General features: G+C 46.3%; 1 protein-coding gene across 2 annotated transcripts in view; it reads left to right on the top strand.

The window, feature by feature from the left end:
- Positions 1-26,457, top strand: part of NUP155 (nucleoporin 155) — an 898,957-nt gene that overhangs the window by 401,003 nt on the left and 471,497 nt on the right. For both annotated transcript variants that reach the window (XM_078674974.1, XM_078674975.1), the window contains 2 exons: positions 2,167-2,358; positions 11,578-11,716. In XM_078674974.1, coding sequence (XP_078531100.1) covers positions 2,167-2,358; positions 11,578-11,716 — 331 coding nt within the window. The remainder of the gene's footprint in view (positions 1-2,166; positions 2,359-11,577; positions 11,717-26,457) is intronic.

Below are 26,457 nucleotides of genomic sequence, written 5' to 3'. Positions count from 1 at the left end.
TGTGTTACAACTAGTGTCTGCTATGCTTTAAATCGTGTAGACTTGCTGGAAGCAGCAGGACATATGATGTCAATCAATAAAAAAGGTAGCACATCATTTCTAAAATTTCAAGACTTAGTACATTCAGATCACCCCAATGAATAGAACAATTTGTAATCTAATAAAGACAAACAAATCTCTATACATTCAGTATCTTTTATTATACAGAAATATGTATAAAAATTATCCAGGCCTATTAATGTCTACTACAATGTCGCAAGCTCATAATTCTAAAAGTCCTCATATTGATATCCTATTATGATAGCTGTGTCTACTGCTGTTTCTCCCGGTATACTTAGTACTTAATATACAAGTTATTAACTATCCAAATCGTCACATCAAACCTATGATAAAATTCAGTTTCAGTTAAAGTTCAATCTTATACAATTTTTTGAAACTGTTATTTATCAGTATTCAGATAATGACATTGTATAATCATTCAAAGACGGTTCCCTCCACTAGAGTCTTGAGCAGACATTTGATACAGTGTGAAAGCACATACACAAATAGAAAAATCCCTAAATACAGGTCAGGATGCTTTTCTTATGTGGTCCAAGCAATCTTATTCACTTAAGTTCTAGCTGGATCTCTTAACAGTTTAACCTTGTTCATGGAACTTGAGCCTTTCAATGAACTTGAGCCAACTCGTGTTTTGCTCCCTCTTATTTCATGGGTCGGTAAAATGGGAACATGCCTGGAATTATAGCATACATGAAGAGAGTAATTAAACAATAGTATGGCTTTGTTTTCATCAGTGATATAGTTATGATTTCAAATGGATCTGAGGAATCATTAAGAAATTATTATGAATATCTGAAAGAGACAGTTCGTTTTAGACTCCTTACCTTAGAATTACCCCAGGCGTCAGGCGATCCATCGTCCTGTGTCGTGGTCACCAAGATGACGTCGCGGTGCCTACTTAGACGTAGCCCCTGCGCGCTGACGTCAGTTCTTTCTTTTCCAGAGAGAGCTTACCCCTTTAGTCACTTTTTGACTAAGCTTTTTTCGACTTTTGTCTACTTCTTTAAAAAAAAAATAATAATAAACAACTGCAATGAATGCAGGTATTCCATTGAGCTCCTTTATGTTTTGTTTTTCTATGCTGTTTGAAAATGTGGGATGCATGTATAAAGATACTTAAAAGTAATCGCAAGGTTATGTCTCAAACTTTACATTTAGCAATTAATCATGCTTCCTTGTCTATATAGATATGTGGAGTGACTGTGCCTTCTCAGTTTTGCTGTTACAAATGTGTAGAATTAATCACTTCTTTTTGTAAAAGAAATAGATATCCTTTTTGTTCAGATGCAGACTTAAAATATATCTTTCTCAAGAGGATTATGCTAATTTTGAATTTTAAGCACAATTTATTTTGTCCTGTACACAGTCTCTTGGCACTATAAGAACGCATTATGTGGTGATGGTGCTCTGTACAAAAAAAAGTAACATGTCTGTACTTTGACAACAGCGCCAACGAGGCAGACTTGAAAACATTTTTTAGAAACCTCTGCCTTTGTATATGCGGTTCTAAAGATTCATTTAAGAATGTGATTTTCATTTGTGAAGACATTGAATAGGTTGAATAGCCTATAAAGCTCTGTTTTAGGGTAAAATGTTTACACTAGTTACCATTTTTGGCTAGTAATTCCGGAACTGAGTGATATTTGCATGCATAAGCTCACTCATATGTGCAAATGTGTGACATACAAAAAGTGAATTAGCACATGTAAATTTATTGATCTAATATTTCGTTATTGTGATGCAATATTTCAAATGTATCCATCCTACTTCAGGGCAGGTCTCTCTTGAAATGGTCGTTGTTTGTAATGGACTAAATCCATTCCTGTTGTTGGATTGGGCTGTGAACTCTCTAAAATATGGTGCAGGATTTGATTCCATTCATGCAAATTCTTTTTATGTGCTTAGTTGCATGTTTTCTCCGTTAGCGCAAGTGGGATTTGCCTCTGTGTTGAAGGTGATTAGGAACTCCAAAAACCTTTCAAGGAGTGATTTGTGAAATTCTTAAACTCCCTACCCATGTAAGATATAACTTTATGAATGCATTTATCAATTCATCTCTTAAACGATGCACAAGATATAAGCACATTCTATTTTTCTCCTTTTTAGGAATTTCAAGATCAGTTGAAGATTACAAGTTTCAAAGACCTGGTGATCCGAGACAAGGAGCTAAGTGGGGCACTCATTGCTTCCCTCATCAACTGCTACATCAAGGATAATGCCACTGTGGATGGCATAAGCTCTCATTTGCAGGATATCTGCCCACTTCTGTATAGCACGGATGATGCCATTTGCTCCAAGGTACCTAAGTTATAAATGCATTGTGAGAAGCTGGCTTTGTATATGGTGCTCACTTATGTAAGTGTAGCAACCTGCACTAATCCAGACAACCCTTAAGGTGATTTTAGTGGTCTTAGAGAATCTTAGAAAGCTTTCCAAGTGGTAGCTGTGGAGAGCAGCCTTCAGGCTTAGTCCAGAAGTAGTGTAAAGGAGCTTGTTTTACCAGAACGTAATATTATAGTTATAGATTCAGTAAAAAGAACTACACAGTGTATTTATAAAAATAGGTATTTATTATAAAGTACTCACTAACACATACAAATATCTCCTACTGGGAGGTATACACAATACACACATTACTTTACAGAGAAAACAGGTAAGTCCACGATGTACACAGTGGTCACTTGGGGGACCAAACCTTATAAAAAGATAGTGGCATGCAAACCACGACCCAAGTTAAAACCTTACCCAGAAGATGTAGAAGCGCTGGGAACCCAAGGAACCACCCAAGAGAAATAAACAGGTAACCCACGGAGGCCTTGTGCCGAGTGGGAACAGGACTGCGTGCTCTGTTCAATTCAATGGGAAAGTCGTGGTTGCAAGTTTAAAGTAGAAGGACCCTTCCCAGTGGACCCTGCAGAAACCCCTTGGGAGACAGAAGATTGGAGAGCCACCGCACCCATGGATACACTTTGCACCAGGATACCCACACCTGGGAAGCCTGAGGCATAGGTGTGAAGTGGGGTTGGGAACCGCTGTCAAACTCTATGGAGGCCTTCAGGAAGATGCAGTTGGTGAAGAAGGTGAAAGTGTCTGGTGGAACCCAAAGGTGGTTTCAAGATGTAAAGGTACCTGCAAGCAGAGAGGACAGAGTCTTGCCACTCAAGAGTGACCAGGGGCACGGAAGATGAATGCCCACTAATGCCGGGTATTTCAGGAGAGCTAACGATGACCCTGGAGCTGCAGCTCTGGGTACCCGGTATTGCTGTGGAAGACCAGGTGCGGTGTCCGTCGAGAAAAACAACCAGCCGTGGCAACTACAAGCAACATGGCAAGCGAAAAGCTGCAGTGTTTAAGACCTGAAAGGCCCAAGAGATTCACCAGGAGGAGATGAGTCAGAGCAGGCCCCAAGCAAAGAAGGAAACCCACTTGGATCACAGAAGTCCTGCGAGAGGACCCGAAGATCTCTGGAGAAGGGATTCTACTAGCCTTAGCAACGACCAGCCGTCACAGTGCACAGGGACTTGATTCCAGCGGTACCAGCTAGGGATACTGGCCTCCGAGGGCAGGGCTGGGGGAATTCTTATGAGTTCCATAATAGACTGGGCAATACTTCGCTCCAGTCACAAGCTGCAATGCGTGGGTTTGTTGAATGAAAAGTGTAATACGATTTTCCTTTATATAGATAATTTTTATTCATTGTTCTTCCTGCTTTTGAAAATCTTAAATGGAGGCGACTTAATTACAAGTTTCAACTGCTGTATACATGCCCAACAGGGCTTTATCATGCAGCACGATGGAATCAACAATACATCCTGGTTAATTGCGCAAATATTGACTAAATACATTTGGGGCTCAAAGCCCTTCTTCAGGGGTAACTGAAATTTTAAAATAGGCCCATTAGCATTGTACAAAATCTTAAGGGACAGAATTCAAGACAAACTTTCGAAGTAAAAAGTACATTACATGAATATACAAACACGTGCCTCCCTTTCCCCCAAATGCGCCATGAATTACATGCAAACTTAGCCCAAAAACCACTGCAGTTACACTAAACCCTGTTACAAACTGCGCAGAAAACATACGTGCTACCCCCCTGCACACATTATAAACTGTGCCTCATACCCAATCAAATAAAAATATCAAACTCCTCTTAAACTTAGTTCACAACTTACTTTACCTCAGTTCTTAGGATCCCAGGATCAGCAAACTAATCAGCTACGTTGCGTTGCTTGCAGAGTCACTCCTTCACTCCAAGGGAGATTCCTTTGGATGTCTTTGATGTCCACAGGCCCGGTGAGGAACCTATATGGGGCACAGACACGGTTGATGCAGCGGACTTTCAGGATGATGAGGCTCGGAGCAGACTGAGTCTTCTCGTTTGCAGTCTCGGTTTCCCAAAGAGAAGTTTGATGCGGTTAGTCCGACTCGGTCAGCACACCGCAGTCAGTGTGTCCAGACGGTTGAAGATGACTCAGACTTGGAACTGAATCTAATCCCACAACGAATCTAAGGACCTGCCTACTGGTAAGCCCTTAAGTACCCTAAGGAAAGGGTCGGGATGATTCAGGGGTCCCTCCCAAAGAAGGAGCTGGACAGTGGGGAAGATACTCCCATGTCCTTTGTCCAGTTTCACGCCAGAGCGAGAGCCAACGGCTCCCTGAACTGGTTTGAACTGGAGTATGCAAGGAGGGCACCTAGTGTGCTCTAAAAGCAGTCTCAGTGGCGCTGGCAAGCGCCCCCACCCTGCCCCAAGACACCTTCCTGTGAAAGGATATATATTGTTCTACCTTCCCCTGCTCGAGCTTGGCCCCACAGCAGGAGGGCAGAACCATCTCTCTGGTCGGCAGCAGCCCTAGCTTGCTGTCCGGTTCTGGAAGACTGGTACCAGGAGTACTGAGGGCCTCCCGGAGATTTACAGTGCATGGAATCATACCTACCACACCGGCTATGGTGTGGGGGTATGATTCCAACATGTTTGATACCAAACACAACATGGTTCGTTACAGCAAGTCTAGAGTTAGTCATCACGTAATGACGCATGGCAACTCCATATATTGTCATGGCTGATGCACTTACAACCCGGGAGAATGGACTCCAAAGGATGTAGGAGCTGTCCTGCTCGTGCAAGGCACCCTCACACTTAAAAATTAGCACCCTGCCTTCAGAATTGAAAGGCCTACTTTAGGGGTGACGTATAATATCTGAGTGCACTTACTTTAGATATAGGGAAACCTATATCTTTCTTAAGTGGTGATTACACAGGCTGCAAAGGCAGGCATGTAGTCGCTGTTTGAGTGGTCTCCCATGGGTGGCATAATACCTGCTTCAGCCCATGGGGGACCTCTGTTGTAGCCATGCCCTGGGTACCTCAGTACTATATACTAGGGACTTATAAGGGTACACCAGTAGCCAATCTGGGATGTACCTAAGTACTCACCATAACCAGTTTAGGGGAGAAAGCACAGAGACTCGGGTCCTGATCAGTAGGATTCCAGTAAGAAACCCTAACACCAGGTAAAAAAGTGGTGGTAACCATGCAGAAGGATCCTACCTTCCTTCGTGCATGACGCAGTTAATTCTCTGATTAGGTCACTACAGCTTTTAGAAGTCTGAAACCAAAAGCCTCTTGTGGACCATTCCAAATCTTACAGTGGACTTACTGTCCACCCATTGTTTACCCTTGGATAGCTTTATTGTCACTAATGTGCTTCTTACTGAATTGTCTTCCTTCCTCTTCTTGTTTGTGTCCCTCCCATGGAGCAAAGACCCTTTACCATCCTTTGATTGGGTGATTTGTACCGTATTCCGCTATTCAAATTTAGAGTAGAGTGGATGTTGCGCTGCTTACCTCCACAAATACCTGCCCATTTCAACAACTGCGACAAACATCCTCTAAGCCCTTTCTACCCTTTAATGAGGTACTAACCGATACATTTTGGGTGCTTGGGCCAAACCTTGTTCTGGTGCCCCAGTTGATAGACAAGTTGGCAACCGTCATTGTCCTGCCTCTGGTGACACCGTTTTTCTTTCCAAGCACTCCTTGCCAGCAAGCCTAGTGATGCTACCTTCGACCAGCCATTCTAATCCCAACATATTTCCTACCACTCCCCGATTGGGAACCTATGCAATGGAAATATTCAGCAAACGTGTCTTTTAATCTACCAGTTTGGCCCTTCGATCTGTTAATGTCCGCTCTTTGTTGGGTCGTTATTCACACGCTCATTGGGATTCGGTGGTCAAAGTCCTCTCTGTAATGACTGAAGGCCTTTGCTCTGTTCTCTCTCAGGCATTTCAAGAAGGTTGTGAGGCCGCTAAGTTCATGATTCATTGTGACTGGAGATCACTGATACCTTTGGGCGGGCCAGAGCCACTAGTGTTGCTATTCACCGCCTGCATATCTGTGATCGACTGTGTCTACGGGTATGTCTAGTCTTCCCTGATGGACATGCACTTTGATGGGACTCGCTTATTTTTGGGAAAAAGTTTACTCCGCTCTCAAGATTTTTAAGGAGAGCAGGGCTACTATTGGTTTTCTGGGCCTCTCCTCTCCACATCATCAACTGCAGCAGTTCCATTGCTACTTTTGCGGCTTTGGCCACAGCGTCCTGTACTGCTAACCTGTCCAACCCCACAGGGAACCCAGCAGTTTGCGGTAGAGGCCATGGTGCCCACTGCCCCCACTACCAAGGCCAGCTCGCCACCCAGCCTAACTCCTGATCGTAGCTTTGGGACTACATGGCGTCTATTTTATATACCCTTTCTGCTGACCCATCGGCACTATCTGCAGTTCGTGTTGGGAGAGGAGCATTTGCAATTCAATATACTCCCCTTTGGTCTCACCAGCGCCTTCAGGTGTTCAGTGGTGGCAGCACTCCTTCGGAGGTTGGGTGCTAGTCTGTCCCTGCCTTAGTGACTGGCTGTTGAAGGTGGGTTTCTCCAGACAGTCGTCAACTATTTCCAGGCTATCACATTTTTGGGGTTTACTATCAATGTGCCAAAGTCACACCTGAACTCTTCTTAGACGCTCCCATATATCAGAGCCATTTTGTACTTGGTTTGGTTTCATCCCTTTCCGGACTCCAATCATTTAGCCTTGTTTTGGATTTCAGTGAGGTCAACTCTGAGGCTGCTGAGACTGATGGCCTCCTGAATCCTGTTGGTTGAGCAAACTGGGTTGCATTTGCGGGCTGTGCTATGGGATCTGAAGTCCCAGTGGGCCCAACGTCAAGGGGACCTATTTGACCATGCTCAGATTTCGGAGCATACTGTAAAAGATCTGCAGTGGTGGTTACTGGGCTGCTTTTGGGTCAGTGGCAGACTCCATTCCTTTCCCCACCCAGAGCTGACAGTGGGGACTGATGCATCGCTTCTCGGTTGGAGCGGCCATCTGGGCGAGGTGGAGATCAGAGGCCCGGCTCCACATCAGCCTTCTGAAGCTGAGGGCCATCCATTTGGCTTTGTGCCTTCTATTAAAGGGAGGCTGCTAAAGATGCTCACCAACAATACCATTGCCCTCTGGAAATGGGTGGACCACCACAAGATTTTCCTGGTAGGGAACCACATGGCAGGATCATTGAATGCCAGGGCTTATGAACTCGGCCATTGAAGCATGGCAGATCACAAATGGTCGCTACACCTGTAGGTGGTACAAGGTCTCTTCCGTGAATGGAGGGCTGAACTTATTTGTCACTTCCAAGAACTCACAATGTCAGCATTTTTGTGTTTTACAGTTTCCAAGACATCTTTTCAGGCTCAAGTCACTCTAGTGGCTCTGGATTGGGCACAGAGAGTATGGTATCCAGAACTCCAAGGCTTGAGCATATGTCTTTCTTTCAAGCTGCCCCTCTGGGAGGATCTGCTGTATCAGCAGCAGGGCAGAGGCTCTGCACCTGGGTCTTTCGCAGTCTCCACCTTCACGCTTGGAAATAGACTGGTGACAGCTGAACATCTTTGACCCTCCAAAGATGGTTGAGGCATACCTCACTGAAAGCTATATACTTTTGTTGTTGGTACAAACTTCTGACTTAGAGTTGCACTCTCCAGATGGCCAAATTTTCTGACGTTCTGGTATTTTTCCTGTCTCTTGCCTGGCAAGATTTTGATTTGGGCACAGTTAAGGGTTATCTTTCGGTCTTCTTACAGTTGTTAGATCAGCCTTAGTTGTTTAAGTCACCGGTTGTGATGCGATTTTTGAAAGGGCTACAACACGTTTCCCCCGTGTCCTTTTGTCATGCTACAATGTGATACTAATCTAGTCCTGACTTATCTGTTGTGCACCCCTTTCAAGTCGCTTCACAGCTGTCCCTTATGGCTCCTTACCATAAAGACTGTGTTCCTCATTGCCATCACCTCTGGACATAGAGTGTCAGGCTCTTTGTGTCAATCCACCTTGCACTTCCTTCTTCTCAGATAAACTGGTTCTGTAGACAGGGGCATGTTTCCTGGCGAGATTTGTTGACGTTGTTCCACGTCGGTCAATTCACCAGTCTCCTCTAAAGTGGAGCAGGGACTTCACCGCTTGGATTCCAACAGAGCGCTGAGCTTTTACATAGATTGTGCCAAAGACCACCAGGTGGACAATCAGCTCTTTTTGGGTTACTCTGGAGCACAAAAATCAAAGGCAGTGAGGAATAGAACCATCTCCCGCTGGATTGAGCTCAGCATTAAGATCTGCTACGTGCTGGGCAAAAAGCAGCTTCGGAAAGGACTGTGTGCTCATTCTACCAGCTGCTACCTCTGCATTGGCATGTGAAGTCCCTGTTCTGTCAGATGGCTAAGTGCTTGTCCCTTCACACTTTCACTGCACATTGTTGCTTGGATAGTCTGGTTCGCCTTAAGTGGCATTTTGCCAGCTCGGTCCTGCAGGACTTTCTATTTTTAGTCCATTCATAGACCCTCCTCCAAATAGGTATAGCTCTGGTATCAATTCAAAAAGTGAGGAATCTACAGCTAGAATTCTCTATCAGAAGAACTAGCTACTTACCTTCAGTAATGCTGTTTCTGGTACAAGCTCCATCTAGTTACGGATTTCTTACCAACCCCTTTAGACTTCCCCACCCACCTTGTTCTGTCATTGGACTCTATCCGTTAATAAGATTCAAAAGTATAGGAATCTGTACACTGTCTACTAATCCGCTTTTGGGGCTTCACTTTTGGGGATACAGAAGCATCTGCTGTCAGCTTGCAGGAGTGGTGCCTATGTAGGCCCCACACGTCATTTAGCGGCATCTGTGCACAGCTGCAAGGCATCACCTTCCAGTGTGCAGAGGTATTGCTCAAAAGTTTACAGGTCAGTCTGACGTCTGGGGAATATTGAAAAGGTGAGGAATCCGCAACTAGATACTCTACCAGAAAGACTAGTACTGAAGGTAAGTAACTTGTTCATTTTTACAAATAGTGGGTGGAGGGTGCTCAACCTCTCCCATTTGCTACTGGGCTGCTCCTCTTTCACAACTCTGCTTTTGTCCAAGCAAAATTCTTTTTTTAAATGTAGTTAACAGTTCGAGTGGCGGCTGCCATTATGGAACTGTATATAAAAAAATGACACCTGCATCATTCAGTAGGTGCATGCATACATAATTCATGATCATACTCTTGTCAAATTTTCCTGTTGACGCAATACAACATCGCCAAAAAGCATTTTCGGTAAAAAACTTTGGCCAAGCCAGTTGCTCACAAAGGCAAGACCTATTGGCTTTGCCATTACTTGAATTTATAGCAGCAGTACTTGTAAGAATGTGTATTGCGTGCAAATTGGATAGTTGTTGCATGTGTAAGCTAGACCATTGGTTATAGAACTCACATTATTTACATTATAAAAGGGTATCTTTTCAAATTGTAATACTAGTGAACTATATTTTGTAACGAATTGTATCAATGTTTTAAATGTTGTAAATGCGAGACCTATTGCATTGCAAATGCTTGTTTGGGAAAACGCCCATGCATCACTTTCACTTTAATGTGTGCTGCGTCCCTTTTCTTAGACGAGCCGCGTCTTAAGAATTTGACTTGGCTGACATTAAAGTGAAACTGCTGCATTGGGCGCTTATACCAAAAAAAAGCATACGTTTGTCAAGTTAACAAACAAATCTTTATTTTGTAAAAGCGGTCTCTGATGCACTTTCACTTTAATGTCGGTCACACCCATTTCTTTAAACGCTTTTCGTGTAAAGAAAGGTGCTTGGCTGATATTAAAGTGAAAGCGCTGCATAGGGCGCTTTGGAAAAAAAACATAAAACATTTGATAAATAAAGAAAGGCGTGCGGCCGCTCTATTAAAAGTGTACCGCGCTGGACAAATAAAGAAATAAAGGCACGCGACCGTTGCAGGAAAGCACGTCATGTCTGGAGTAGGACAAAATAGTGAAAGAAAATAGTTTACACAGACTAAATGAAAATACGGTGCAATCACACAAGTAAAAGTTCCAGTCCTAATGGGAGGTTACAAATGCAGACAAGGCGTTACTAAGAAGGGAGTAACAAGCCAATTAATGAATCAGAAGCAATCATTAAAGGGCAATAACAAAAGCCAATTGAAAACTTGGCGGAAAGTGGGCAGAGCTCCACGTCCATACCTGAGTACAGCATGCCTCGCAGAGTAGTGCATGCGCTTCCCAGGCTTGACCTAAAAAGGTATGGGAAACACAAATGCCCCAAAATGTACTGCATTCATTAGAAGAAAGTAGTCTGTTATTGCACTTGTAAGTAATCTTTAACAGTGGTGGTGGAAAGGCAATACCAGTGCTATTGAGATTAACAAATTATAGTAGTTTACTGATGTTAAGAAAAAAAGTCTATTAAAATCAGTACTACTGTAAATGAGAAGACAGATGTGCTCTATACCAAGTGGGGAAAGTTCTTTTAACGGAAAAGAATGGTTGCAAAGTGAAAATACCCGCTGCAAAACTAGTCAAATGTGCATAATCATCTCCAGGTAATCCTAGCGTTTCTGGGCAGTTAGTGTGTATGGGACAGTATTTTGATTCTGAATATCTCCTAATTCCCCTTGAACTTATCCCTGATCTATATTCTGTAAGGAAATAACTCTTTTGGTATGGCTACCCCCCGGTTGTATTTGTTGACTGATTCTGCTGTTTTTTTCACTCTGAAGCCTGCTAACCAGACCTCAGTGGCAGCGCTCTGAACCCATAATTGGTCATATCCAATTGGTCTAGGCTAATTTACCTGTAAGCCCCTTGTATATGGTAACCAGACCATGTACGTTAGAGGGACACCCTGGGTGTGCCACAGGTAAAACGAGTCTCCCAGTCCGTCATGGCAGACTAGAAGAGCAGTTTTTAAACTCCTAGCCCAACATTACCATGTAAAGCAATAGCAAATCCAAATTCCCCTTCAATATGTAATATGTGTGAACTCTGCAGGTTACAACATGTTTCATGGGCAGAACATGCATTTCATATGTTCTGGCAGTAAAGTTGGACAGCTGTCTGTTGTACTGTAAACTAGGCTATTGTTTATTCTGTAAATAAACAGTTTCTTATTTTGTTGATAATTTTAGGCCAATGAGTTACTTCAGCGATCTAGGCAGCTTGCAAGTAAAGTGGAAAAGGAAAGAACATTGAGAGAGTCTTTAAAGGAATATCAGAAAATCAGCCATCAAGTCGATCTTTCGAACGTCTGTTCTCAGTATCGACAAGGTAAGATAACTGACTTTTGTACTGTTTCATATGTTAATTATAATTTTATACTGATATCTAAGGAATTGCCATATTTTTTTACTTTGTACATCTGCAGAGAAAATGTACTTGTTTTATTAAATGTCACTGAATTAGTGGCAGAGGTGCCAGCAGTGAAGACTACAGGGAATGCCTTTCCCTCTGACACATTTTGAAAGAAGATGACATGGGAAAGAATGTGGTAGTCTCATATTGACGTCATAAAATTCACCTGATTTACTATTCTGGTTCACTCGTGTCCCTCACAGGACCACTTCTAGATCCCGATAGCCAAGTCATCAAGGATAGTTAGGATGTGTCATGCACATTCTGAAGATTCACCTTGTGACAGCTTCTACAGTAACCAGATCGGTGAACGATGCAATTAAAATATATGCAGACATTCTCGGATACATTTCAGAGTCTTTTATCTTAATATTACATTATTATTTTCATTGGGTCTTTTATGGTTAAAATGTTTGCCTTGAATTATTATTCTTGAGGAGCCAGAGTAAACAGATTGATTGCATGATTTATGGCCAGTTTGCTGATGCAAGTAAACCAAGGTACATGCTACTTGACAACGAGCAGCTCTTTGGTAAGAAGGCACATTCCTTGGAGGGACAGTTCAACAGACCTTGGCCTTGGCTATCTCCTTGACCCTGGCCTCACTGTTAAACAGTACCAGGAGCAATATCTCTTGTTTGTGGATTTTCTATGATACGACAGCTAGACAGATTCAACTTTCACAACTGTTCCATATTTCCAGAGCTATTGGATATACAGGACCAAGTGTGGTACCAGAAGTGTCCACCAGCAGAGTGAGTCCTCCCCCATTTGCTAATAGGTTTCCTATCCAAGGACAAATGCATTATTAGGCATAAGGGTACAATTACCTCAGACAAATTGGCCCTAAAGATGATCTCTCAGGGATGCACCCTTCATTTTCTGGATGCCCAATTGACTAATTCCACACTGGTTTCTGCTTTTTCGCTCCCTGCCTAGGCTTTGATTCTGAATGGGGAGATTTTGTCCCTCCAATGCTAGGAAAATATATGTATGTGGTGCTAACCACAGAGAAGAGCTGGGGATGTTACTATTGTTACTTGGGATGATTAATGACAAACTTTTTATGCGCTATAAAGTAGCCAATATCTGCCGGATTTATGATGTAATTACGTTATTGAGAATATGTAATGGGAACTATAATCGTACCAACACACCAAGTGATAAATGTCAATATTGCAAGTCTTATCTTTAATAAAAAATATTTAAGGAAAATAACTATTGTCATTACTTGGTACCTAATAGGGATGGTGGCCTGGCATCTCTTCTAAAGTTTAGAGAGAGAATTCCTGTCTGAAACTAATCAAGTTCAAGATGATTTGCCTATGCGAGTAATTATGGTGTTGGACCCTACGCCCTGGATATTGTTCTTAAACTCTCAATACTCCATTTCCACTATCCCATCCTGCCCTCTGACAGAGTACCTCCTCTTTTTGGTTTGGCCCAGAGCACTACCTTTTTACAGGTATGTCTTTTGGACTGATTCCTATCGCTGCCGATTTAAACCAATGTGATGATGCTGGTAGCTGCCCTTTTATAAAGGTCTGGGGCACGTCTTCCCATAGTTAGACCACTGGTTTGTGTAGACAAGCTCACCTCAGATAAAGAAAGATTGAAGGTTTTGCTTGTAAATAGTAGAGAAAGGTTGTGTTAAATGGGGGCATTGGAAGGCGGGGCATGTGCCCTCCCACAAAACAACATTAAGGGAATGTCTTGGTGATGTGGGTCCTAATCATCAAATATCGTTATATGTTAGTACTGTTGGCAAAATATTAAGGTCAAAAGTAACGTTGAGTAAATATTTCTCATCCAGGGGATACTAATCAATAGTCATAATCTATGAATAATCCCCGCCCATGTGCGGGATCCCGGAGCATATAGAAAATACATATATACACATATATATCTTCACCACTCCACTCCCACGAGCTGACAGCTTGCGATTCTCTTTCCAGAAAAAAACATGGAGCACAGACCCAGGTTAGTGCCAAGAGTTCTTGTTTATTCTGCTGTTACTTTCTGTCATACACATATATATATATATATATATATGCATATGTGAAAACATATACATGCAGCCTAAAATATTTCCAAACTGGCAAAGATGCTGAAAATTACATGGATTTGCATAAACACAGCTGTACTCTCCCAACCCTTAAGGAAGAAAGAGAGCAGTAAACATTTGCATACAACAATGCTTTATTTCCATAGAAAAACCTGTAATTGCAGGCATTTGCCAGTAGGCTGCAGTAGAGTGTAAAGAAATAAAGAAAAACGGACACCTTGCCTTTAAGGCATTATAGTAGGAGTACCGTGCCTTTAAGACCTGAAGGCGACCCCCTGCTTCCATGAGGCACCACAGGTGGCAGTTGGGTCAGTTCTTTTTTCTGGCTCCTTCTGAGAGGATCCTGGAGCTTGAGCTCTTCAGTTTTTGACTGAAACGGTTTGGTTAAGTGAATTTTTTCTAAACATTTTACATTTTCTGGTTTATTAAGGCTTCTGCTTTGTTTTTTGTGGAAATTCCACTGAAATTTTCTGTCAGAATGCCTGCTTTATTCCAGAAGTGTCCTTCCTGTGACAAGACCCACACTCGGTGTGTATTGTGTGCCTTCCATCTGCACACAACCCTGACCAATGCCACCACTGTCAGAAGTTCTCTAGGCAGACCCTTCGCGACAGAGAACGGATCAGACTCCATGCCATACTGGAGAAGGACAAAAGTCATCAGGTGGGTGGCCATGGAGGCCCCAGGACGTCGTTTTCCAGCAAGCATGGCCAAAAACGGCAACGTTCCGCTTCTCCTGCCTCCAGGAAGAGGAAGGAAGGTCAAGAGTTTACCGTCGAAGTCGCCGTCGAAGAGGCCCAGACACTCTTCAGGAACACCATTGTGACGTCGAGAGTCTCCGCCGCACCCATGTAAGTTGGCGTCGAGGCACCACACTTCGGGCTTGAAGTCTCTGGCTGCTGGCAAGTCGACGTCGAGGCGTCCGTCGACGTCGAGACACTCTCCACCACCCTCGAAGGGGTCAGCGTCGAGAGTAATGACGGCTACCTCATCGCCGCTGTCGAGAGGGTCGTCCAGATCCCACCAGTCGACGTCAAGGAGGTCTGGCGTCGAGGCGACGCCAGGAAGGGTCGCCATCGACACGACATCATGGAAGGTCGTCGTGGACACTATGGCATGAAGGGTCGCCGTCGGCACGACGTCTAGGTAGATCGCCGTCCAGGTTACCAACTCGAAGATCGCAGTCGAGGTCACCACGGCGTGGACGATTGACGTAGAGATCATCAAGACCTCGCTCGACTCCAATGGTCACTCAGACGACATCGACGTCGAAGCACTCGACGTCGAGAGAAGAAGTCACGGTTATTGTGGAGTCACTGGGGCGATCAGATCCTGGGTCCAGAGGGTCATCAGGGTATCGATCATCATCTCCTGGGCTGAATATTGTGGAGATCTCTCAAGAAGTCTCCCCCAGATCTGCGGACAAATCACGCAGTGTGTCATTTCGCCCATCCTCAGGGTGCTGTATTGGGCGGTCAAAGTAGTCCGGGCTCAGATTACTCCCGTACATACTCCCCATCCGGTCCAAGGACAAGCACTCCAGTCAGACCATTAAAGTCTCCTCCTCGGAGGCCACGATCTCCAGCCAGGTCAAGATCTCCTGCCAGGTCAAGATCTCCTGCCAGGTCAAGAATACCTTCCAAGCCAAGATCTCCTTTTAGACATCTGTCTACATCCAGAGGTCGGCACAGCCGTCATCACGACAGGCCCCATAAAAGAAGGCTCACAAGATCTCCGACATGGTCCTCTTCTACGAGATCAACGGTCCGGGACTAGTCTCCGACCTACTCCTCCACACCACCTTCACGAGTCTCACCCATAGACGATATCACTACCTTTATGGACGTTCTGGGTAGGGGCGCAAAGAAACTTAACATCTCTCTGCATACCCCGGTGGCTCCCACATCCGTGATCTTTGATACCCTGCATCACCGGACAGCCCCCAGACCTCTGCTGCCTCTGGTTCCCAGATACATAGAACCGGCGATGTCTACCTTCCTTACTCCTCAGACGGTGGGTTCTGTACCATCCAGAATCGCCAAGCAGTATAAGGCTCCTGTAGAGGGCCCCTTGTTCCTCAGGATGGATCCTCCTGCTGATTCAGTCATCGTGGTGGCTGCCATGAAATCCCACTCTGCTTCCACCCATCCTCGGTGCCCCCGAAAAAGGATAGTAAGCAGATGGATTTGTACGGGAGAAAAATATGCAACACTTCGGCCTCGTATATGAAGGTTGCCAGTGCCTCTGCCTTGCTCTGGAGGTTCGACAGATCGCTCTGGGACTCCCTCACTCGTTTCACTGAGAAGCTTCCCAAGGAAGACCAGCAGGATTTCGCCGAGATCCTGCAGGAGGGAGCGCTCGTAGCCAACCAGGTCATCAGTTCCGCGGCGGATGCTTCCGACCTCACGGCTCATGGCTACTTCCATGGAATCTGCTCACGACGCTCGGCTTGGCTCCGTCTTACAGGCCTCAAGCCGGATGCTCAAAAGAAGATGCTGAACCTTCGTTTTAATGGTACATCCCTGTTTGGGTCTCACGCTGACGATGTGATGACTAAGATGAAAGCGGAAATGGACACGGTTAAAACTGTGGGTTTGGAAAAACGTAAAGAGTTTAAGAAGCGCTTCCGTCAGGGTGACAAAAGATCATACCAGCAGATGGTTCAAACCCCTCAGTGGTCATCCCGAACACAGAAAAGATCTCAGTTCCAGCAGAGACGCCCTGGCAGAGGCAGAGGTAATAACAACAAACAGCAGTCCACCTCCAAGCAGCCTCCCAAGCCCTGAGTTTTTTCTTCCTCCTCAACTGTTCGCCACTCCGGTGGGAGGGAGTGCAGCTCGTCACCTGGAAGAGTGGAGATCCATAACCAGGGACGGATGGGTGCTGAGTATTGTGCAGCATGGTTACTTACTGAGGTTCAAGTCCCCCCCCCCCCCTCTGCAGGTATTTCTTCAACTCAAGCACCTTCCCCGATTCCACAGTCAACTGCTGAAGGACGAAATTTCTGCCCTTCTCAGAAAATAGACCATAGAGGAAGTCCCTTCCATGCGAAGAAATCAAGGAGTATACTCCCGCTACTTTCTTGTCCAAAAACGAGGAGTAGCCAAAGAGTACAGACCTATCCTCAACCTACGTCTGCTGAACAAGTTTATAAAGAAAGAAAAATTCGGAATGCTAGCTCTGCACCAGATCTTCCCGCATCTTCATCAGGGAGACTGGATGTGTGCCATCGACATGCAGGACGCTTACTTTCATATACCTGTCTCAGTAATATCGAAAGTTTCTCCGATTTCAGATCGAACGTCATCACTACCAGTATCGAGTGCTTCCGTTCGGCCTCAAATGCGCCCCACGGACATTCCCCAAGTGCATGGTGATGGTGGCTACTTTTCTTCGCAGGCGGAAGATCTTCGTCTATCCCTACCTTGACGACTGGCTTCTAAAAAGCTCCACGCCTGCTCTGCTTCAGACTCATCTATCGTTCTGTCTCAACCTGATGAAGTCATTGGGGTTGCAGGTCAATTTTTAAGAAGTCTGTGCTCAATCCTTCCCAACGAATTAACTACCTAGGCACTTCCCTGGACTCCATGCAGGCAAACGTGTGTCCTTCGGAGGAGAGGTTGTCATCCATGCTCTTGAAGTTTCGTCTCCTGCTAGACACTCACAGTCCCACAACCAGGCAAGTGTCGTCTCTCCTGGGGTCGATGGCCTCGTGCATCTACATCGTGCCCAATGCTCGCCTTCACATGAGGCCTCTTCAGCAGGCTCTCGAGGATCAATGGTCTCAGAGATCCGGCCACTGGGAAGACCGGATTTCTCTCCATCAAGGTGCCAGAGACTCCATCAGATGGTGGATGAAACGTTCCCACCTTCTGCAGGGCGTCCCATTTCATCGGCCTCCTCCATCACAGACAGTGGTCACGGATGCCTCAATGCACGGCTGGGCTGCTCATATGGACCAGCTTCAAGTACAAGGTCTCTGGTCGGAAGTAGAGAGAAGCTACCACATCAACTTCTTGGGGCTCCGAGCCGTCTGTCTGGCTCTCAAATCCCTCCACCCTTCTCTGCGCACCAACTACATTCAAGTTCAGACGGACAACACGACAACCATGTTCTATGTGAACAAGCAGGGAGGTAGCAGGTCACGAGTTCTGTTTCTGGAAGCTCAAGCCATTTGGCACTGGCTCCTGGCAAGAGGTCTATCCATCGTGGCAGCTCACCTACCAGGTATCCTGAATGTTCAGGCGGACGGCCTAGGCAGAGACTTCGTAGAAGCGCACGACTGGGTGCTCAACGAAGAGGTCGTACAGGAGGTTTTTCAACAATGGGGCGTACCAGATATAGACCTGTTCGGAGACGCGGCAAACACAAAATGCCCCGTCTTCGCGTCCAGGTTCCCACAACAGGGATCGCAGGTGAACGCACTTTGTTTCAGCTGGTCGCAGACTTTGCTGTACGCCTTTCCTCCCCTGCCTCTGATCCCGGCGGTGATTCAGAGGTTCTACAGGACCAACTCCAGGATGATCCTGATAGCGCCGGAGACTGCCTTGCCGTCCAGACTTGCTGACCAGGGACGTGGGGAGGGTGTTTCACCCCAACCTTCCTTCCCTTCGATTGACGGCATGGCTCCTGAGGTCATCCAATATGGTCACCGAGACCTTTCGGCAGACTGCATGAACATTCTTAAGGAGGCCAAGAGACCCTCCACTAGAAAGTCTTATGCTTTCAAGTGGAAGAGATTTTTCATTTGGTGCCTTGACAATTCTCTTGATCCTATCCATGGTCAGGAGCAGGTGATTCCACCCTACATATTACATTTGGCAAGTTCAGACTTGAAGTACCCCTCCATCAGGGTTCACTTAGAGGCAATCACAGCCTATTGGAAGTCGCCTTCTCAGACCTCATTCTTCCTTATGTCTGTGGTAAAAGATTTCTTGGAGGGGCTTAAGAAAGTTTTTCCCCCAGTGAGTTCCCCCTCCCCTCCCTGGGAGCTTAACATCGTACTCACTAAATTGATGGGTGCTCCTGTCGAGCCTATCCATAAGGCTTCTTTGCGGCATGTGACCTGGGAAGCTGCCTTTTTGGTGGCTATCACCTCTGCCCGTAGGGTTAGCGAAATCCAGGCCCTGTGTTGTAGGGAACCTTACACAGTGTTTCATGCCAATAGGGTGGTACTGAGGACACATCCAGGCTTCCTACCCAAGGTAGTCTCAGACTTTCATATTAATCAGTCTATCACCCTGCCTACTTTTTTTCCTCAACCTACCACTCCCCCCGGAGAGGTCTTTACACTCTCTAGATCTCCGGAGGGTTCTAAAATTTTACCTGGCAAAAATCCTTCCACTTAGGAAGTCTGACAGGCTCTTTGTGAATTATGGGTCAAATAATACCGGTCTGTCAGCCTCAAAAAGATCGATTTCTCGATGGATGATCTCCTATATAGCTCTGTCTTACCAATTAGCTAATAAGACTTTACAGGGTAGACCTCATGCACCCTCTACTAGAGGGAAAGCTTCCACTACGGCTCTCCTTTGTAATATTCCAATCTCTGAGATTTGTAAAGCGGCTACATGGCGTTCAGTACATACCTTTACCCGCCATTATTGCCTAGATTCAGATGCACAGGCGATGCCCAAGTGGGACAGGCCTCTTTGAGGATTTTATTTGCATAACTGCATTTTAAATGGGATGTTGATTCATGTTGCTGTATACTTATTTGCTCGTCCGCGAGACTTCGGGTATGGACTTGCTAATCTATTCATAGATTATGACTATTGATGAGTATCCCCTGGATGAGAAGGATTAGTTACTTACCTGTAATACTAGTTCTCATCCAGGGGTTTGAGTTTAAAATATTTATAGAGCGCGCGTTCACCTAGCGGTTCCATGGCGCTATAGAGTACTGAGCCCAAAAGGACAAGAAGATCGAGAAGGAGCAAAGAATAGGAACGTTATGATAGGAAGGCTTGGGAGAAAAGAAGCGTTTTTAGCGCTCTACAGAAGTGTGAATATTGGGTGGAATATCTAAGGTGGATGGGGAGAGAGTTCCAGAAGGCAGGGGTAAGTGTGGAGAATTTCGTGCCTCCCCACTTTTTACGCTTGAAGCGGGGAACTGTCAACAGTTGTTGGGAAGATGAACGTAGTTCCCTAGCAGGGGCATAGGTTGTAATTTCCGAGGAGATAAAGGCAGGAGCTGAGCCGGCCCGGGCCTGAAAAGTGATGCAGCCCATCTTGAACTGAGCTCGTTCTCGGATAGGGAGCCAGTGCAAGGACTTGAGGAGAGGAGTGACGTGATGGGATTTGGCCAAGTTGTAAACCAGGCGAGCAGCCTGGTTTTGGACCAGCTGTAATTGTCCCATACTATAAGCGGGCAAGCCACAGTATAGAGCGTTGCCATAGTCTAGGCGGGAAATTACCATCGCCAGGACTATGAGCTTTAGGGCAGAGAGTGAAAAAAAACGAGAGACTTTACGGATGGTACGGAGTGAGAGGAAAGAAGAGGACACCACTTGGCTGACTTGGGAGTGCAAAGTAAGTTGGTCATTTAGTTTAATACCAAGAGTTTTTACAGAGGAAGATGGAGAGGGGGGAGGACCTAGGGAGGGGGGCCAGAAGAGAGAGGACCAGGGACTGGAGCAACCACCTGTCAAAACCAGCTCAGTTTTGTCTGGATTTAACTTCAGGTGGTTGTAATTCATCCAGTCACGAATGAAGGTCATGACAGACTGGAAGTTGATTATGGACTCAGGGGATGGGGATAGGGTAAAAATAAGCTGAAGGTCATCTGCATAGTTATAGACGAAAACCTCCATTTGTTGGAGGGCAAAAATAAGAGGGGCAATGTACAGGTTGAATAAAAGAGGGGAAGGGAGGAGCCCTGGGGGACCCTGCAATGTACTTTGCGGAAGTCCGCCGAAAAGTCGCCCAGGCGCACTGCCTGGGTGCGGTCCCTCAGGAAGGAGGACAGCCAAACCAAGGCCGAGCCTCCAATCCCCGCCGCCCTGACACTTGAAAGTAAGATGGAGTGGTCAACCGTGTCGAAGGCGGCGGAGAGGTCGAGGAGGATCAGGGCCTGGGGGTGGTTAGTGTCGACACCCTCTCTGAGGTTGTCGAGGACCGATAGCACCACAGACTCCGTGGAGTGTGCGGGGCGGAAACCAGCTTGACGGGGGCTAACACCCTGTTCTCCTCTACAAAGGTACTGAGTGCTCTGGTCACGTGGCGCTCCAATACCTTCCCCGAAAAAAGGCAATAAAGAGATGGGGCGGTAGTTAGCAGGAGCGGAGGGGTCAGCGCCAGGTTTTTTTTAGGATAGGAACGATGATGGCCGATTTGAGAGATGGAATAACAATGCCCTCGGACTGTGAACTATTGAGAAAATTGAGGGGGGGCTGCACACACACCGAATAGATGTGCTTAAGAATGAGGGCAGGACAGGGGTCCAACGGGGAGCCTGATTTGACCATAGGCAGAAGGGTAAGAAAGGACTCTTCTGTCAGAAGGGGGAAGGAGTCAAGGCGTGCCCCAACTGACGGACACTGGGGGTCGACAAAAGGGGGGGGGGAGGAGGAATGTTTGCCTTGATGTTGGAGATTTTGTCCAGAAAGAAAATATTGAGGAAATTACATAAATCCTGGGAAGGGGAGGGTTTGAGGGTAGCTCTATCAGAGTAGGCGAGATCGTGCACAATAGAGAAAATTTCTCTAGGCTGATTTTCGGCGGCCAGGATTTTTGAAGATAAATAAGCATTTTTGGTCGCCAATATAGTTTTTTGTACAGAGACAGGAGGGTAATGTACTGATTTTTAAGACTGGGACAATAATCTCGCCTCCAGGTCCGCTCAGCACGACGCACAGTGAGTTTTAAGACCTTCAATTCCTCATTGAACCAACGGTTTGCGTCGTTCGCATGCCTGGAAGAGACCCGCCTGAGGGGAGCGACAGAGTCGCAGCCTGATTGGAGCCAGGAGTTGATGGAGTCTGCTTGTGCGGAGGACGACAGACCATGGAGGTCCGGACTGGATGCGGAGAGTGTGGCGGACAGAGAGGCCACATCCACCTTATTCCAGGAGCGCGCCCAGGTGTTTTTGGGAAGGGAGGGCTTGGGGACTGAGCTAAGGTGTAGAGAAAAGGACATCAAAAAGTGATCGGACCAGGTACAGGGGGAGATGTACAGGAAGTCTACTGGGCAATTGAGGGACCACATCTGGTCATGGATGTGGCCATGGATGTGAGTGGGGGGGTGAACGTGAGAGTCAAAGTTGAGGGAGCGAAGGGTATCCGAGAATTCTTTGGAGGTCGGGCATTCAGCGGGGTCTAAGGGCCAAAAGTTAGTCTCCTAAAACCAAGATGGAGAAGTTGTTAACCGCTAAGGTGGCCACCAAATCTTGGAAGCCAGATAGAAAGAGTTGAGAGGGTTGGGGGGGCGGTACATGAGTAGGCAGGTAAGCGGGATACTAAAGGAAGATGAGCGGACAACTAAAAAGTTCGATGAGCCAATGGAGGGGAAGGCTAAAGGTTGAAAGGAGATTTCTCTGCGGGCGATTAGGGCGACGCCATCGCCTGATTTTCCGGGGGGTCGATCGGCGCGCAGGGCGTAATATGGGGCAGGAAGTGCAGCTAGCAGAGAAGGAAGAGAATTGTCACAGAACCAAGTGTCTGTAAGAAATATGAGATCCGGTTTGTGCAAGTCCAATAAGATGAAGAGTTCGTGGCAGTGCTTAACTGCTGACCTGGTATTGAGGTAGTAGACAGAGTAGTGGGCGCAGGAGGGGCAGGGAGGTCGGAAGAAGGGCCAAGGAGGGGGATAGGGAGGGTAAAGGGGGGGGAAGGCGCGGAGCTGTCAGTCCCAGCCTACCGATGCGCACGGACACAGTATCATCCAGAGGCCACGGGCCTTGGAGGTTGTAGAGCTGCATAGAAGAGTATTGTATCAACTGGGCATGGTGGAGAGCCCCTAGGCACGGTCGGCCGCGGACGGGCGCAGACGGGCTTACCTTTGGCGCGCCCGCTGCGCGTCCGGAAGACGCACATGATTTATGGGTAGGTAGGGCGGCGACCCGGGGGGGGGGGAGGGTGGCCTCCGAGAAGGGGCGTGGCCTCCGGGCTTGCCGGAATGGCGGCATGGAGTGTTTGGATTGAGGTGCCGCGTCGGCGCTAGATCCGCTGCGCGAAGCAACTCAGGAGCGAAGAGGGTGAGTTATGAAAAACAACAATTTTAACAAGTGACAATCAAGATTAAAAACGGATCTCGCTCCCGGCTTCCGCCTCAGGAGCTCAGTGCTATGATAGTGAGGCGCTTGCAATCAGCGTCTATATGTAGTGCTCGGCGGGGGGGGGGGCCTCCGAGAAGGGGCGTGGCCTCCGGGCTTGCCAGAATGGCGGCAAGGAGTGTTTGGATTGAGGTGCCGCGTCAGCGCTAGATCCGCTGCGCGAAGCAACTCAGGAGCGAAGAGGGTGAGTTATTAAAAACAACAATTTTAAAAAGTGACAATCAAGATTAAAAATGGATCTCGCTCCCGGCTTCCGCCTCAGGAGCTCAGTGCCATGATAGTGAGGCGCTTGCAATCAGCGTCTATATGTAGTGCTCGGTGGGGGGGGGGCCTCCGAGAAGGGGCGTGGCCTCCGGACTTGCCGGAATGGCGGCAAGGAGTGTTTGGATTGAGGTGCCGCGTCAGCGCTAGATCCGGTGCGCGAAGCAACTCAGGAGCGAAGAGGGTGAGTTATTAAAAACAACAATTTTAACAAGTGACAATCAAGATTAAAAACGGATCTCGCTCCCGGCTTCTGCTTCAGGAGCTCAGTGCTATACTCATCAAAGTCATAAACGACCCACCCACCTCCCCGGACTAGCATTATCGTAAAGTTATGAGAGGTTACTATGGATCTACTCAAATGTTATGCAACTCCAAAAAGAACTGATCCAACTGCCACCTGTGGTGCATCATGGGAGCAGGGGGTCTCCAAGTCTTAAAGGCACGGTACCCCTACTCTAATGCCTTAAAGGCAAGGTGTCAGTTTTTCTTTTTCTTTATACTCTACTGCAGCCTACTGGCAAATGCCTGCAATTACAGGTTTTTCTATGGCAATAAAACATAGTTGTATGCAAATGTTTACTGCTCTCTTTTTTCCTTAGGGGTTGGGAGAGTACAGCTGTGTTTATGCAAATCCATGTAATTTTCAGCATCTTTGCCAGTTTGGAAATATTTTAGGCTGCATGAATATGTTTTCACATATGCATATATATATGTATATGTGCGCTCACGTGTAAAAACACAACCAAACTCACGGGGAGATTCTTCAACACGCCTTTAATACCACAGCATGCTTGTATAGCAGAGGAGCTCAGGCATTATTATTATTAAAGTCCCATTTCGCCGTAGTGTTCCTGACGCGTTTCGAAGGCTCCCGCCTTCTTCTTCAGAGGAAAGGCGAACTCATTACGGGAATGCAGGTACCAGCCCTCCTTTACACTATGGCACGCCCCTGAATGGGCAGTCCAAATGTCTCAGTGCCTGATGGGACTGGAAGTCCTGTGTTTACCTGGCGCCCCATCTGTGGACCAGGGCGGTCGAATATCATCCCCTCGCCAACCAGGCGACATCACGGTGGGGGAGTAGGTGACGGATAAATATCCGTGTGTCTAACAAGCTGGATGCTTGCCCTTGCCGGCTCCTTCCGTGAGGCTGCATGGCGGTGCTCAGCGTTTGTGCAGGGTCACTGCGTGGCTCAATTCCATCATGCCGCTGCTGCACTCTTCTGGCGGGTGCGGTTAACAGAATGGTGATGGTTCCATCCAAAATGTGTGCGCTCACGTGTAAAAACACAACCAAACTCACGGGGAGATTCTTCGACACGCCTTTAATACCACAGCATGCTTGTATAGCAGAGGAGCTCAGGCATTATTATTATTAAAGTCCCATTTCGCCGTAGTGTTCCTGACGCGTTTCGAAGGCTCCCGCCTTCTTCTATATGTGTATATATATGTATTTTCTATATGCTCCGGGGTCCCGCACATGGGCGGGGATTATTCATAGATTATGACTTTGATGAGTATACCCCTGGATGAGAACTAGGATTACAGGTAAGTAACTAATCCTTATAGACCCCCTAGCTTCAAATATGTGTACCATGACAATATAGATCATCAAAGTATGTAGTAGTGGAGTTAAAAATATTAACTCTATACTTCCCTGTATACGTTTACCTATTAATATTTTGGTATTTGATTTTTGACAATAATATTAAGGTATCACATTATTCCTCTACTTGATATTACATAATACAAGAGAGTGATATTGGTGAAAAGGAATTGGATTGTACCCATACTATAAGAAGAAGAACGAACGAAAGGGGCAGAGGGGAAGTGGTAGAAATGTGGGGTTGTCCCCTTTGTAAAAGCTGACTGAGTACCTGCAAATCAAAGGACCTGGGCTAGGGTAAGGTGTGGTGTCCGCTCGCTGTTAACACACAGAAAATTAAGTTAAGCCTCTTTTTGTAGGGCTATCCCCAAACGTTTTACCTTCTTCCTTCTTTTTTTCTGACCTGTTTTGTTGGTTTTATGACTGGCACTTTACCACTGCTGATCAGTGCTAAAGTGCATGTGTCTCTTGTAAACTTGGTAAGATTGGTCTACACCTATTTGGCATATTTATTTTACCTATAAGTCCCTTATACAGTTGTATCCCATATACCCAGGGCCTGTAAATTAAATGCTACTAGTGGGCCTACAGCGCTGGTTGCGCCACCCACAGAAGTAGCCTTTCAAACCTCTCTCAGGCCTCTGCAGGGCCTTCATGCGCAGTTTACTGCCACAGTGACGTAGCATTTAAAGTGTTTGCCACGTCTGAAACTCCCCTTTTACTACATATAGGTCCCCCCTAAGGTAGGCCCTAGGTAGCCCTATGGGCAGGGTGCTGTATAGCTAAAAGGTAGGGCATGTGTCTTTGTTGTGTGGCATGTACTGGTAGTGACAAACGGCCTGTTTGGTTTCTCACTGCCGTGAGGCTGCTCCCCTCATAGATTTGCATTGGGAATTCTCTAATATGTGTTAATGGGGTAATTTCTGATCTGAAAAGGGTAGCATGGCCATGTTTTGTATATTTGGAATAGTAGCAATAAATCCGGCTTATTGATGAAATCAGATTTGTTATTACAATTTTAGAAATGCCACTTTTAGAAGTCTGCATTTATGTGTTTATGACTCTTTGTGCCCTGCCTGGATGTGTATTCACCTTCTGGTTTAAACTGACAGGAGCTGGGGATGTGCGTTCACTGTAGACCGTCACAAGGGTGGTTGAGGTGTGTCCTGCCTTTCCCGAGTGACTCATAGTGGAGCTGATGGGGTTGTCCCCTCTGCAAAAGCCAAGTCCCTGAAAATCAAAAATGCTGGGATAGGTTAAGGCATGGTGTCCGCTTGCTGTTCATGCATAGAAAATGAAACAAAGCCTTCGCCAAACAAATACATGTTTGAGGCTTGTGTGACTGTAGATATGCATGCTGCGCATGCTCCTGCCATCTAGTGTTGAGCCTGGATGTCTGCAAGTTGTTTTTCTAAGAAGTCTTTTTGCGTCGCGAGGTACGGTGGCCCCACC

Source organism: Lissotriton helveticus, chromosome 2_1 (assembly GCF_964261635.1).
Source record: "Lissotriton helveticus chromosome 2_1, aLisHel1.1, whole genome shotgun sequence".
Taxonomy (NCBI): domain Eukaryota; kingdom Metazoa; phylum Chordata; class Amphibia; order Caudata; family Salamandridae; genus Lissotriton; species Lissotriton helveticus.
Note: the sequence above shows the minus strand (reverse complement) of the source record. Positions and strands in the feature narration are given on the sequence as shown.